Source organism: Sceloporus undulatus, chromosome 5, assembly GCF_019175285.1.
Source record: "Sceloporus undulatus isolate JIND9_A2432 ecotype Alabama chromosome 5, SceUnd_v1.1, whole genome shotgun sequence".
Lineage (NCBI taxonomy): Eukaryota > Metazoa > Chordata > Lepidosauria > Squamata > Phrynosomatidae > Sceloporus > Sceloporus undulatus.
In genome coordinates this window covers 116366647-116381112 of record NC_056526.1, presented here as the reverse complement: position 1 = coordinate 116381112, position 14466 = coordinate 116366647, and the positions used below count along the sequence as shown (strand labels likewise).

Genomic DNA, 14466 nt, shown 5'->3' with positions numbered 1-14466 from the left:
CTGCTCACTCAGCACATTTTATGTGAAAGCACCCGTAATTCCAACTAAAATTAACACAGAGAATAATCAAGTGTAACAGTAAACTGTAGATCCCATTAATTCATTAGCATATATACAGTCAGTTCTGGAATTCCATCTTGCCACACAAGCATGAAGAATAAACAACAAATACTGGAACACTACAGATGCTTTGAGCTTGTTCCACCAGTTCTATGAGATAGGAAATAACTGGGCCGAAAACCTGAGTGATTGGTGCTTCCCTCCCCAGACACCAATGTATAATGCATCAAATGTTTTGGCCTAGAACATTTGGGCCAAACTTTGCCCGCATATCTTGCTCTCTTATAATAAATTCAGTTTCATTTCTAATATGTTCTCGCCATCCCTTCCAAATCTTGATTATTTAAGATCTAAAACAACTTGCCCCTATACAACATAATGCAGAATAGAAATCCATGAAAACTAATAAATGTATGCCAGGTTGACTAATAGACACTTAAATTTATTAACCAAGGCATTTTAATTAAGCATAGTCTTGTTCATCCAGAAATACATTAAGCATGAAGTATTCATGGATACTGAGATAAGGAAATATGAATCATGACTCAGACTAAACATTATAATGTTTGAAAGGGACTGAGAAATCAGCCTTTTTGCCTATCCCTCTTTACAAGCTTTCACCTCATAACATTAACCTGCAAGATGTGTTCTCCCACACACTACTTTTTCAGTGCTCAGTTTTGATCTCAAGGTAGAACAAATCTAAAATGGAAAATAACAGACATGTGGCTGGTTTGCATTGGCTTTAGTGAGCAATGACTATTATTTCAGGCACCTCTATTGATGTTATAACATGAAACACTCTTGACTAAGGGGCTCATAAAAGTACTCCCTTCAATTCAGTTCCTTTCTAAGCATGTTCTAGGTTGGTCAGCGCTCAAAGGCTACACCTTTGTTTTAATTCTTCAAATTTTAAAACAAATTTTACATATTTACTGAATTATTTTGGTCAAATACTGGACATTTGTTGGCACACTACATCAGTTTAACAACCATTATGCCACTGTGGTCCACTTATTCCCCAGTTGTGCAGCAGTGGGGTTAGGAAGAGAAAACTTTCTTCATTACTGTTTAGAGAGAGCAGCCTTCCCAGAGCACCTTCAGTTTCAAGGACTCACCTGATATGTACCACTACATAATGAATGTTTACATTCATTAAAGGAATTCTATATTCATTTTTAAAAGAACAGTTACATAATACAGTTACTGTGGCTGAGAGACCAGATTAAAAGATGATGAAAGATAAGGCAGCCAGCAAATGCAGCGACACTTTGAAAAGCAGTCAGGAAGTGAAACACCTCAAACAAACAGAGAACCAATTGCCATTTCCCAGTGCTTTTAGTTTTCATACCTGGGTGCTATTGATCATGCTCTCTCTCGTGTCATTGATCTCTGATTTTGAGACTCAATCTCTGCTGGGTTTTTCTATTCATGGGGGAAAGATGTTTCAGGCTTCCATCTGGGCTGGGGAGGACACTATTTTTTTTGTAAGTGTGCAACTTTTTTTGAAGGGGATCTTTGACTGTTGCCAAGGAACTACTGTACTACACTACTGTGCTACATGCTGTTGTGGTTTAGTGTCAAATTTTGATGGCAAAGCATTCTGGAGATACATTGCACAGTTGAATGTTGGCAACTAGTTCTTTTGATCTGCCAGGGTTAGGAAAGGCTTGGGAGGACACACACTCACACGGTTTGGGAAGCCTATAGTCCACATTTTATTCATCCTTGGTTTGATTGCACAGGCAGGATATGGCAGGCCAACTCCATTGTAGCCTGCCTGCAGATCTGACCTGTTCTCACTCCCAGCATTTACCTGGTCCAGCATGGCGATGGATGAGTGTTCAGATGCTCATCTGCCACTGTGCCATGTCGCCACTGCTGCCTCACCCATCACCACCATTCTACTTGCAGGCTCCCACTGCGGTCCATCAGGGTGGAAACAGGCACCTGGCTTCACCCAAGTGGCCAGGTGACCCCTTCAGATATCAAAGGCCATGACTTGGGCCTGCAAGTCGAATGGTGGCGGTGGCAGTAAGGGGGTGCGCAGTTGTCCGGTCTACTGGCAGTTGCAGTTGAGTTTCTGGGAAGCTCCAGCACAAACAGCTGAGGTTTTTTAGACTGGGCTATAAGGGTCAGATGGACCAGGGTTAGGCCAGATCCACTGGAATGACATCTGGTCTGCCTATTCCTGGTCCTACATCATCTAAACAAAATACTAGGCTGGAGGAAAAAAAATGGCCCCTGTGTACAGGCCTCTTGATTTAAAAGCGCAGCACAGTGCTTCCCTAAAAATATCAGATCCCATCCAATCTTGGAAACTAAGCAGGGTCAGCTTTGGATAGTACTTTGATGGGAGACTGCTAATGAATACCAGGCTTTATATGGAGAAAGAAAATGGCAAAACCACGTGTTAGCATTCCTTTTCTAAGGAAATTAATGGAGTCTCTGTAAGTTGAGAAGTGACTTGAAGGCACATACATACACACACAGTGCTTCTTCAGGAGACAATCCAGCATGATAACACCCTAAATATTCAAAGTATTTATTAGGACTTCTATTTTTAATGTGATAATCAAATCCATTGATCATCTTATTTTTCTCTAATTATTAATTAAGCTTACAGAATTAGTTGCGCAAATGTTTAACTAGAACATAAAAATGTAATGACTAATGATATATCTCATAAATATAGGTGTCTTGATAGTAACCACTTAATGGCTAATTACATTTAATATACATTCTACAGTGTGCAACTAGTACCTGCAACTCTTCAAGGAGGCTGAAGTTTTGTTTACGTAAACTACTGTTTGCATTTTCTAACTTATCCATCCTCTGATTGTCACTGAGAGAAGAATCTATCAGTTCATCCTGAAGTACATGGTATTCAACTTCGTAAGCCTGCAGTTGTTTAGAGATATCCATCTCAAATACCTAGCATGTATGTAAAAGAGAAAACAGTCTTTGTTACAGAAAACAGCAACAACAACCACCCTGTTGGGAAACCATCACTATCCTAATTGGACTCATAGGTCTAAATCTAACTAAAGTAGGCCCACTGAATCAATGGGATTTACATTACTGTTGACTTATCATCATTCAGTGACTGATTCACTGAGTTTGTTTTAACTGGGACTAGCAAATGGATTTAGGCCATTATCCTTAAGAAACTGAAGCTAAGATGGTATAGTGGTTTGAGTGTTGAACTATGACTCTGGAGACCAGGATTCAAATCTCCACTCAACCATAGAAACCCATTGGGTGACCTTGGGCAAATCACACTCTCAACTCAGGGGGAGGCAAAGACAAATCCCTCTAAAGAAATTTTGGCAAAATAATACCAGTGATAGGTTTACCCTAGGGTCGCCACAAGTCAGAAATGACTTGAAGGCACATAACAACAACCTTAAGAAACCAGTAGTTTCAGAGAATGTAAATACTTTCCAAAGCAGAATATACTGCCCACTAGACTCCTTCCCTCTCACCATTTAAATCTTTATTATTTTATATCCAAAAATATATCAGTATTCTTTTAAAAATCATACCAATCATGTTGCTTATCATGGAGAAAGTCTCTGTGGTGAGAGAACGTTATCAAATTTTACTAGTTTTATAGCTAGCTTATTTTAGCAATTAGGGTTATTTAGTTAATTTATATTCTGCCTTCTCTCTGACATGGGACCCAGAGAATAAAACAAAATAAAAATATTGTAGTATGCATAAAACCCTTCACAGGTTTCCCTCAAAGTCCCAAAATACAGGGGGGAAATGGAAAAAAAATTCACCAAATCTTTCATAAACCTGCCTAGCTGGGGAAGGTTTTTTTAAAATTAATTCTTGCATATGAGAACAAGACAAGCAAAAATGTCAGAAAGCTTGAGGCCTGGAGTTTTAATTTGAGAAAGAAAGAAAAAAGAATCAAAGGAGAGATGGAAGCTGAATACAGGTTGCACCAGACTGTAAAGTTGCTTTTGGAGAAAGGTAGATGTAGGCAGGAGAAGCATTCATACCTGATTAATAGTCTTTTCCATCTGTACCAAGCCCAGGTTAGGAAGAATACATTTAATAAAATCAACTATGGTTTCCAGGTTTTCATGCTGTAGAATCAAGGGTTTATGGCTCCCCAGAAGGCTTAAAGCCACTTTAAATATGACTTCTGATCCCTGGAGAAATAGTAAGTCTATAAAACAGATTGGAAGAAAAAAGGAAAATACGAGATTAAGGAAGTATACATTATATATCACAATACCCTTTTGCTGGTGTCCTATCTGTTTTCCTACTATGCTGGTTACAGTGTGCAAGGTCTCCAAAGTCACTGGGGCTTACTTGACAGAATATTGCACTTGGGCTAAGAAGATTCAGCGCCAACTACATGTCTTCAGCTAGTTACTTTCTCTCAGACAGACTTGCTTCATAGGCTTACTTCACTTTCTATGAGAATAAAATGGGGTGGGAGGATTCTCATACATGTTAACTTGAGTTCCTTGGACAAAAGCAAAGGTGCAAAAAATAATAATGATAATATACAAAGAATTAGCCATGTTAGTCTCTTGCAGTGTAAAAAAGATGAAAAGGGGGGGGAGGAAAAGTGAATGTGGCAGCAGTCCACACCGGGTGACAACCCAGAAGCAGGGCGACACCTGATTGGGCCCTCCTCCTGCTGTGCCCCTCCTGGCTTGCCATGACAGTGGAGGCCTCCTCACGAAGAGACTGCCACCTCTGTAGCAAAGGAGAGAGCCCAGCAACTCTAAAGCAGCAGAGGCCTCCTCATGAGGAGACCCTTTGCCACTGCAGCAAAGGGGGAAGGCCTACCAATCATCTCCCAGCTTTGCCACAGCAACAGAGCCCTCCTCACAAGGAGACCGCTGCAACAAACAGGGCCCAGTATGCTGTTCTGACTGCTGCTCCCCCCACCAACAGTCCCCCTGGCACCCGGTGACACCAGGGATGGGGTGCCACTAGTTTTATTTCAACACTTTATTCCCTTTCAGGGTTTTGATAATGCAAAAGCAAAAACAAAACTTTTATAGATGGATGATGGAAAGTTTCTATGTTAGTTGGTTTGCTTATTAGCCTGGAGATAGATGCTCCTTCCTTGCCTCCAGGAAACAATATTTCAGTAAAAACAGCAAATTTATCTCATGGTAAAGCCTAGGGTATGCAGCATTTTTTGTGGACTATTGTCATCACAAATTAATCATTTTAAAAAATCATAATATTTTGTTGTTGTTTTTGCTGAAACAGACTAATATGGCTCCTTCCTTGCAATTCAACATATGGGGGGGAGAGAAAACCCTCCTTATATAAAGCTGTGTGAACAACAGAACTGTTGCAAAGCTCTGCTTCCAGTGTCAAATGTTCTTTTTATCATATTTTCTCTCTAATCTCTGCTGTTCCTCATGCCTCTACTTGCTTATGTTTTATTACACATGCACACAAAATATATGTGCTTATTTAGAAAGTTATATGTGTCTTCCTGCAAGAAACAAGAGGAGCAGAAAAATGCATTTTAATTAAAAACAAACCTATATTCAGAAACATATATTGTGGGTAATATACAGACTACACATGTTTTAGCTTATTTGCATTCAACCAAAACACTGATGAGTCAAGCCAAAGCTCATATTTTAGTATGCATGACTATGAAGAGGAATGTTGGATTATAATCTCAACATGTTATACTTGGAATGTCAATTTAATTTCACACTAAAGTGTGGTGAAATCAAAAGATTAAGAGATACTATGACTTTTACCAAATGTTTTTCAGGAACAGAATGTGAGTCAAAATATGTACCTCTGTAAAACTGGAATATTATCCAAAATGATATGCAGCATTATCAAAACCAACAGTGTGTTTCTCAAATCTACCTAAATTGACTGTACATAAAAGATGATACACTTTAATGATTCTGTTCCATTTTATCCAAGCAACTATTTGTCAGAATACTGCCATTTTGAAAGGTCTTGTGTGGAATGAGAAAAGATCACTGTTTCATTAATTTCATTCTTGCAGAAAAGAATGTTTAAAAATCCCCACTGGTTAAGATTATGAGCATGTTTGAACATTTTTATTGTTCTTTTGCATTTTTGGAACTTTTATTCTCATACCTGTACAAAGAAATTGTATTTTGTGCACACTCAATTCCCCCCAAAACATTTTTTTTTAAAAAGCTGTTGTGCAAATGATTTCTTGGGAAATAGTTCCAAAGCGCAAAACAATACTGATAAATCACAAGTTCTCGTAACATGTCAAGAAGCATGACAACTTTTCTCACTGAGGACGGGAAAATTTTGGAATCTCTCTATATCTCTAAATCAGAGGTTCCTCAATTCGTTTATTCCTTAGGACAACTCCTAAGTGGAATTGAAAAAACACTGGATATAATATAGTTAAAACAGCAAAATAATTCAATTCTAATTATCTCAATACACACAGATAAAGAGTCTAATAAAATAACAGAGGTATCTGCATTCACTATACTCTGTCTCCATTTTCTAATCTATGTGATTAGATTTATGGAATCTAATTCTATTTGCTGAACTAATTAAAAATTCATACCTGCCTCGATCCTCAATCGGAAAAGGTGGGATATAAATAAATATTTATTATTATTATTATTATTATTATTATTATTAAAAAGGCAGAAAAGCATCTTCAATTTGAAACCCTTAAGGTGTCTGCAAATAGATATCAAATATGATTTCAACTCATTTGAGAGAACAACAGCAACTTACCAAATACTCTAGCCACAAATCCCAGGGGAAACTGAGATGCAAACATTGTAAGAAACCAGGGGGCAGCATATAAACTGGGTCCTATTTCATGCGCTTCAAAGTGATTGTAAAGATCTCGGTGGTAATCATGAAGAAGTCGAGAAAGTTGATACATCTGGATCTTGAAGAAAACAACAACAAATTAATAAATAAAATGTGCTGTATATATTCTTTTATAAGTCTAGAAATATTAGTAAAAGAATTGACCCAAAGAACCCTGGGTTGACCTATCCACAGGTAAGTGTAAGTACTGTACTTTAACTCTTATCAAAAAAGAAACCATCCCTTCTTGGAGCAGAGTGGAGACAGGTGAGAGTTTAGTCCATCCCAGGAGCACCTTAAAGAAGCATGGGCCCTACTTTCTCTACATGGGTGGGAAAACGACAGCAGTGGCAGATCTTTGGTGCTTCTCCTCAAAAGAGTGCCAACAGGAATCAGGCTCTGAAGGATCTGAATAAGACATCTGCATATGTTTCTCAGCTTTTCTCGGTTAAAATCAGGCAATGTCATCACATTAAAATTATACTTTATAATTGCTGCTAACGTAGTCACCATTTTCTTTGCTTTTGCCTTTTCATCTTTTTTTGACATATGCATTTTTTTAGCCCCGTCTGTCCCCCACACATTCCACAGCCAATATTTACAGGAGTTCATCCATCCAGCCTTTAGGGTTAGTGCAAACAGTTAAGCTTGCTGGAATGTTTATGTTGTTTTGCTTTGTCCTTTGCATCTTTTGTTACATGCCCTTAGGTTTTACCCTCAACTTATCCAAGGGTCATATCAAAATAATTAATTTTGGTCCCCAAACCTGCCCTTGACTTATACATGAGGTCAACTTATAGTCAGGTATATACAATAGGTGAAATAGGAACTCTGAGATACATATGAAAGTGTTAAGCTGTGGTTTGTGCCTGTATGCCAGCAAAACCACATGAAAGAGACACATAGCTGACAAAGAAATGCTGAGTTATACCTGTCTCTTGCAATACTTGTGCACTGAACTGTACAGAGCGATAGGAAAGAGCAATTGTAAGGTATGAGATAAATGTCGTTAAACTAGCACAAGTTTGGTATCATTCAAATACTAAACACAACATTAAAACACAGCATTTCAGGGCCAATTCTTCCTTTAATCCCACATAAATATGTGGGACCAGTTAGTCCACCAATTAAATTTTAGCCTTCCTTGAGGAAAGCCTCAGAAACCCATGTTGAGTGGCAGCTACTGTTAATGATCATAAGGCAGATATTAATGCAAACTATAGCAAACATTATTATTTTTCTGACACTGTAACTAAAATTAAAATTAAATGCAAGCAGGAGTTCTAACCTGTAAAATGGTCATGTCAGGTCGATACTGCTTCCGAAGGCCCATATCAAACATAAGGAACCTGAGCATCCTGAAAGCCTCTTCTTCACTCATGTGAAGCAACAGCACACCAGCTACAAAGCTAAGGCCCTGGCAATAGCCTACTTCCTGATCCAGGAGGGAGTAAGCTTTCAAGATATTGTATAATGACAGCTGTCCAGCTCCAAGCTGGGCAGAGAAATATGGATGTGTTGGAAAGGTGCGACCTGTCAAAACAGAAATAAGGTTAGCAATAAAGCTACTAAAGAATGAAAACATGTTGTCCTATAAAACAAACAAAACATGTGCTATCTTATATATAGGAAGCAGTATAGAAACAAATCCTTTGTTACTATCAACTGAGTCTTTAAACTCAATATAGTCACTCTAAAATAAACATAAATACAATGAACCTTCTTTAGACAGATAGGGACATGACATCTCTCTGGATAAAGCAAATTTTAGATAAGATGTGACATAGTGGAGAATCCTAGCCAAGAATTTCATTGTGTGCTGAGATGCTTAACAGAAACTTCTTTATTGGTCTGCCAGTGGCTTTTGTGTCTATTCTTTCTGATTGGTCATGTGGATCTTTTCAGAGCAGTGTGGTATAGTGGTGTGAATTTTTGACTAAGAGTCTGCAAGACCAGCCTTAGTAGAAGGCAGTGGCAAATCTCCTATGAATAAAGAAAGCTTTATGGTAGGGGTGCCATAAGTCAGAGTCATCTTGAAGCTACACAACAATACAACATATGGATTTCAAAAGTAGCTGAAGAATTGAAAGCTTTTGGGCATGGTTTGAACTACTTTTGCCCATTTCTTTGTGGCAAGGCTAGGAAAGGAAGTAGCAAAGCTCTACCTCTCTTTTAGACTGAAAATATGAAAGAGTGCAGGCTCTTCTCTCTCCTCTTCTGCCACCCTGATAGATATGCAAATTTTTCTGTAGAAGCAGTGCAGGAACACAAACTCTTTCTGTATGTATGTATTTGCTGGCATTCAGTAGCAGCAAGAGAAAAAGCTGCTGAAGCAAAATACTACTGGGCAGACAATTTGGTCTCAGTCACATCATGCTTTGCTTCTCTCTATACAGCTGTTCACATTTCTGCTTCAAAGGTCAGACTGGGAAGACTTCTGCAAGTGGCTTTAGGGACAGTAGCCTAAGTGTGAAAACAACACTAGGGCATAGCTTGTGTTTAGCTGTTTTGAACATGGCTCTTACAGGTTATGTTCAAATAAATTATAGGACCTTATAATCTTCTTAGGAATTCCATTTCACAAACATGTGAAGATGAGGAAGGAAAGTGGTCTCTAATAGCCAATATTTTCTATTGTAAAAATGTGGCTTTTCTCATGAAACCTTCTTGGCCCTACCATTACTGTTAGACTGCAACTTCCATGAGCTCTAGCTTACATAGTTGATGGTGTAGGATGGGAACATAGGAATCTAACCCAATTGTCACCTTTGACCACCAGCAGCTTTCCAAGGTTCAAAACAGATTTTTTTTCCTAGCCTTTACAGGATATCACAGATAGTTTCCCATCTAAGTAACTAACCAAGACTGTTTAGCTTCTGAAAGCAGGTAAGATCAGTTGCATTAAGGTTGGTATAGTGCCTTGGATGAAGGCAGATGAAGTCCAACAAAACATTTGGACAACAAAATGTTCCTTGTTTCTTGCTTACTGAAATTCCTATTGTGATAAATTATCACATCAAGTTATTACAACAACTGCATGTATTGCTCTGAGTTGCCCTGCTGCCCAAAGTAGACATTTTAGGAGCCATATAATATTTACTATTTTGGAAAGAGGCACTGTGAGCATGGAAAGAATAAGTTTTTCTCCTCTTAAAACTCAAATATATGCAAAAAAGGTTGACTTCCGCTTTCCTACTGGTGTTGCTGAAGAATCTTTTGTAGCTTTCTGCTTGTTAAAACTCACCGTACTCTTTATAATTTCTCAATTCTTGCATCTAGAGAAAATATGCTGCTTTGTACGATAGCATCAGAGGTCTTATTTTAATACAAAGCTTCAAACATAAAGTGGAACACACTCCCTTAGAGTGTGGTGGAGTCTCCCTCCTTGGAAGTCTTTAAACAGAGGGTGGATGGCCATCTGTCAGGTATGCTTTGATTGAGAGTTCCTGCATGGCAGGGGGTTGGACTGGATGGCCCTTGTGGTCTCTTCCAACTCTATGATTCTATGATTCTCCCTGCACAGAAATTATTGCTTTAGGTACTGTGTACTAGAAAGGAAGGCTGTGTTTGTTTTCTGGCTGCTCTGGCTGCTAACTGCTCACTGGCAGGGAACTGAGTCCTTCTATAGATATAGCGTGCTTTGCTTCCCAACTGGAAGAGCAGCTTGTATTGCTCTGCGTTACCTTCCTGCCCAAAGTAGGAGTTGTTCCAACACATGCTGAACAGGCCTATTCAGTGTCTCCTGTTTGGCAGACAGTTCCACTCAGCAAAAAGCCACTGTGAAAGCATGAACTAACTAGAATTTCTGGGGGAGTGGGGGGTGAGGAGGAATGGTGGTGGTGGTGGAGATACCAGAATGCAAAACTTGCAATAAGGAGGATAAACCATCTTTTTTTAAGTTAAAAAAGGTTTAAAACAAAGTGACATGACTCAGGAATTTCTGGTAGTTACCAGGCACTGAAAATTGAGACATAAGAATTCAAACATCAGGAAAGCTGCAATTTGTTGTGACGGAGATTTATTTTCAAATGCATGCTAGTTGTATAGATTGTTTTGAAAGGCATTTCACACACACTAGAAGCAACTCTGTTATTCAAACAGCATAATATGTATGGAGAAAGAGTTCTGTATATATCTGAAGAATAAGCCTTCTCTCCACAAGGATAAAGGCTCAGACAAATGCAAAATACAGATTTTGCATAAAGCAAAATGGCGGAAAGCAGACATAATGTAATACTATACATCTCCTTTTCTTCATTTTGCACTTTAAAATGGGATTTTGTTGCACTATATTAATTCTGCACTTTTAAGAGCCATTTCTTAAATAACTTAGCTTTTTTGTTACTGATTCTAATTCTGGATTCCTGACTTTGGGATGTGCCTGGGTCAAAGAAAGGGTAGAAAGCTATCCCCCTTTCCTCTTTGCCTAGTGGGGCAGCTGTTTAATGCCAGGTTGATTTACAATATGATAGTAATCACCCTGATTAAATTTTGGATCAGAGAGGCAACCTAAACATTGAAACTCAGATTGATGTAATTTTACGTAACTCTGTCTGTCCAATTTAGTACCAACATAAGCTAGAAGGAATCCATCTCCTTCATCAGTAGACCAGTGTTTTCAGAAGGCAGGTTTGAGTATTTAAATCTGAGATTGGGCCAGAGAGACAGATCAGGTTTTTTGTTGGTGTATGGATCACCCCACTTCCCATTAGTTTGTCTTTAGTGTTGGAGAATCCCAAGATGGTGAACTTAGAATCTTAGAAAAGCCAAGATAAATTATGAGTTATGTGACTCCATTGTGGGAGATCCATTCAGTATTTTATGACTGTTAATGACAACTTTGTGGCTGTGTGAAAACATTATTGGCCTAATGCATTATGCAGCTTACACTCTAGATCTGGTGTTTTTACTGGATGGAAGGTTAATCTTTTTCTATAATATCATGGTGGTCATAATTACTATTTGTGAAGTTTAGACTGACAAGTATCCAATCCCCTTTGCAATGGTGGTAGACTTTCTAAGATCATTTCTCAAAGATTTTTGGAATCTGAATATTGAATATTATTGTCATAGCCAGTGTTCCTGGAGAAGCCCTACTCTCAGTATGGAATGGAGAGTACTGGAAACAAAACAATAAAAAACCAAAACACTGAAGACACCACATTGTCTACAATACATTATATGGAATGCTATGAGTCTCAAATACTGTTTCCAATCGAGACAGTTCACCGATGCATATAAATTGCAACAAACTAAGCAGCTACACAGACTGCTCCAAAGGGGCAGCCTCCCCTTTCCTGGCCAGATCGGGGCCATGGCAACTTCACAATGTGGCCCCGATCCAGCCTTTGGAGGGTCCTTTTTGCACCCTCCAAAGGGTGCCATAGCCGCAGCAGCGTGGCTCTATGGTGCCCCTTCAATGCTGCGTCATTTGGACACAGTGCCAGAGGTGCGTCATGATGGCATGTGCCGTCTGGAGTGGTGCACACCATCATGGCACCTTGGGGATGGAGTTAGGGCAAGAGTTGCCAGGATGGTGTCTCTGCCCACAGGCTGGCCTTTCAGGCCGGTCTGTACAGGCCCTAAGACTTTTCAGAAAATTGCAATTTTTCAGAATAGAGTTCTTTAGAACATAAAGCAGTAAGTATCATTTCATTTTTTAATATTATAAAAAAAAAAGATTTACCTAAGTCAATAAGTATTGCATGCTGCTGGGAGGTTAACTGTTTTAAAAGTTCTTTGTATGGTGTATCCTTTGGTTGCTGTTTATTGGTATACTGATGGTTAAGCTGGTATTGTTCTGCTAAAAACTTCCATATCTCACCTCGGTGATGCCTAGGGACTCCTTTTCAAAAGATAAAAAGAGAAAAGTGAAACAAAATGAAATAGAGAAGGGAAGACACTACACACAGTTTTGTACTGTACACACCACTGTCACAAGCATCATTGCCTTGCTTTTCGATAGGCTGCTCTTTTAATCAGTTTAAATTACTACCCAGTACCATATATTCAACATGTGATCCAGTCTTTTGACCACATGTAGAATTTATGGTTTCTGGTTATGTATAATTTAAAAGGTTGATAGAGTGATTCAGCACTGCAGCTATTACAGTATTGTACTGTACTTAGACTGAATGAAAAGATGACCCTTTGCACAACTATGTACTGTACTGCTTTTTCTACTGATTCAGCACCACCATTAGTTCAGTCTGTGCACTGTCCAGTACAATGAGCCTTGCAGTCATCTCCTCGTTCTCCTCTTCCTTCAATATGGGAAGGATGGTTGGGAGAGGTATTCCCACCTTCCAGAGGAGGCAAGTTCTTTACTATGGACGGGGGTTGAACAGGCAAAGGGCGCCTGTGCCTTGCAAACTTGCAAGCTTCTCGTCCTCCAGATAAAAAGAATCCAAAGCTTGCAAGCTTTTCGTCCTCCAGATAAAAAGAATCCAAACCAGGCAGCACATTCCTTTGCAAATGGTGCATGCTGTTTTGAGTAAGAAGTGCCTGGAATGCAGCAGAAAGATCCATCCGTTCACCTACTTTGAGGCCTTGGGGGAGGCAGAGGAGAAGCAGTGGCAGCACAACAGCAGGTGAAGGAGAGGCAGAGGAGGCAGCAGTAAGCAGTTACCTTTTACCATAATCAATCCTTTACTCTCACCTTAATCCCCTCTGCCTTCCATAGCCATGGGGAATAAATGTGTTCACATGCAGCTCCTATTCTGCACCTTGCTTTCTCCCTTGCCCTGCTTTTCCTCTTTTTTATGCTCTTCTGCGTGCACCTCAGGACTGCTAGCTGGGCCATTCCACTTGTTTCTTTAAAGCTGCATCTACATGTTCCTGAATACAGGTGTCACCCACTTATTTGACAGCTTAGGGACAAATAAGTATACTTACAGGTTACACATTTTGACAATCTTCACTTTTTGACAGTGGCCTGATCCCTAACCTGTCATATAAGTAAATGACTCCAGTAGCTGACAAATACAAATTACACTTTTTATTTCTAAGTATTTTACATGTACAAACTAATTATAATTCTTATAACCACCCTGTAAGGTAGGTCAGTATAATTATCTCCCATATTGCAAATAAGGACACTGAGGCTGAGGGAAAGAATCTTGCTAGTAAATGCATGGTAAAAGTGATTTGTACACTGAAGTAAACCTGATATCTAGCTCTATCTTTTATTAGTAATCATGTTTTAAATGTGTTTTAACCATGCTTTTTATAATAACATTGCTGTTTAATTCTTTTTTAACTTTTTAAAAATGAGACTTTAACTTAATCTTGTTTTAAATTCCTGCAAGCCACCTTGTATCTCATCCTGGGAGAAGAGTGGGTATAAATTTAGTAAAATAAATAAATAAATAAATAAAAATAAATCAATGTCTTAGCTGCTTTATCAGCTCTGTTATAACTGTAATAACAATTCCTGAGTAAATGTATCTGATTGTAATAACTTTCATACCTTTTAAGTCTATTTCAGTAGCATATTGTATAATGCTCAAGTATTTGCATGACTCAACATATAGGGTCATATTGACAATCAATTATCCCCTATTACTTAAGTAGATATTTTTATAGCTCACT

The 14466-nt window shown here is 38.7% G+C and overlaps 1 protein-coding gene across 11 annotated transcripts in view; it reads right to left on the bottom strand.

The window, feature by feature from the left end:
- The window catches only part of TBC1D1 (TBC1 domain family member 1), a 103671-nt gene that overhangs the window by 1267 nt on the left and 87938 nt on the right, over nucleotides 1-14466 (bottom strand). For all 11 annotated transcript variants that reach the window (XM_042470227.1, XM_042470228.1, XM_042470226.1 and 8 more), the window contains 5 exons: nucleotides 12563-12721; nucleotides 8165-8409; nucleotides 6796-6955; nucleotides 4071-4240; nucleotides 2824-2994 (listed from right to left, as the gene is read on the bottom strand). In XM_042470227.1, the coding sequence (XP_042326161.1) occupies nucleotides 2824-2994; nucleotides 4071-4240; nucleotides 6796-6955; nucleotides 8165-8409; nucleotides 12563-12721 (905 nt within the window). The remainder of the gene's footprint in view (nucleotides 1-2823; nucleotides 2995-4070; nucleotides 4241-6795; nucleotides 6956-8164; nucleotides 8410-12562; nucleotides 12722-14466) is intronic.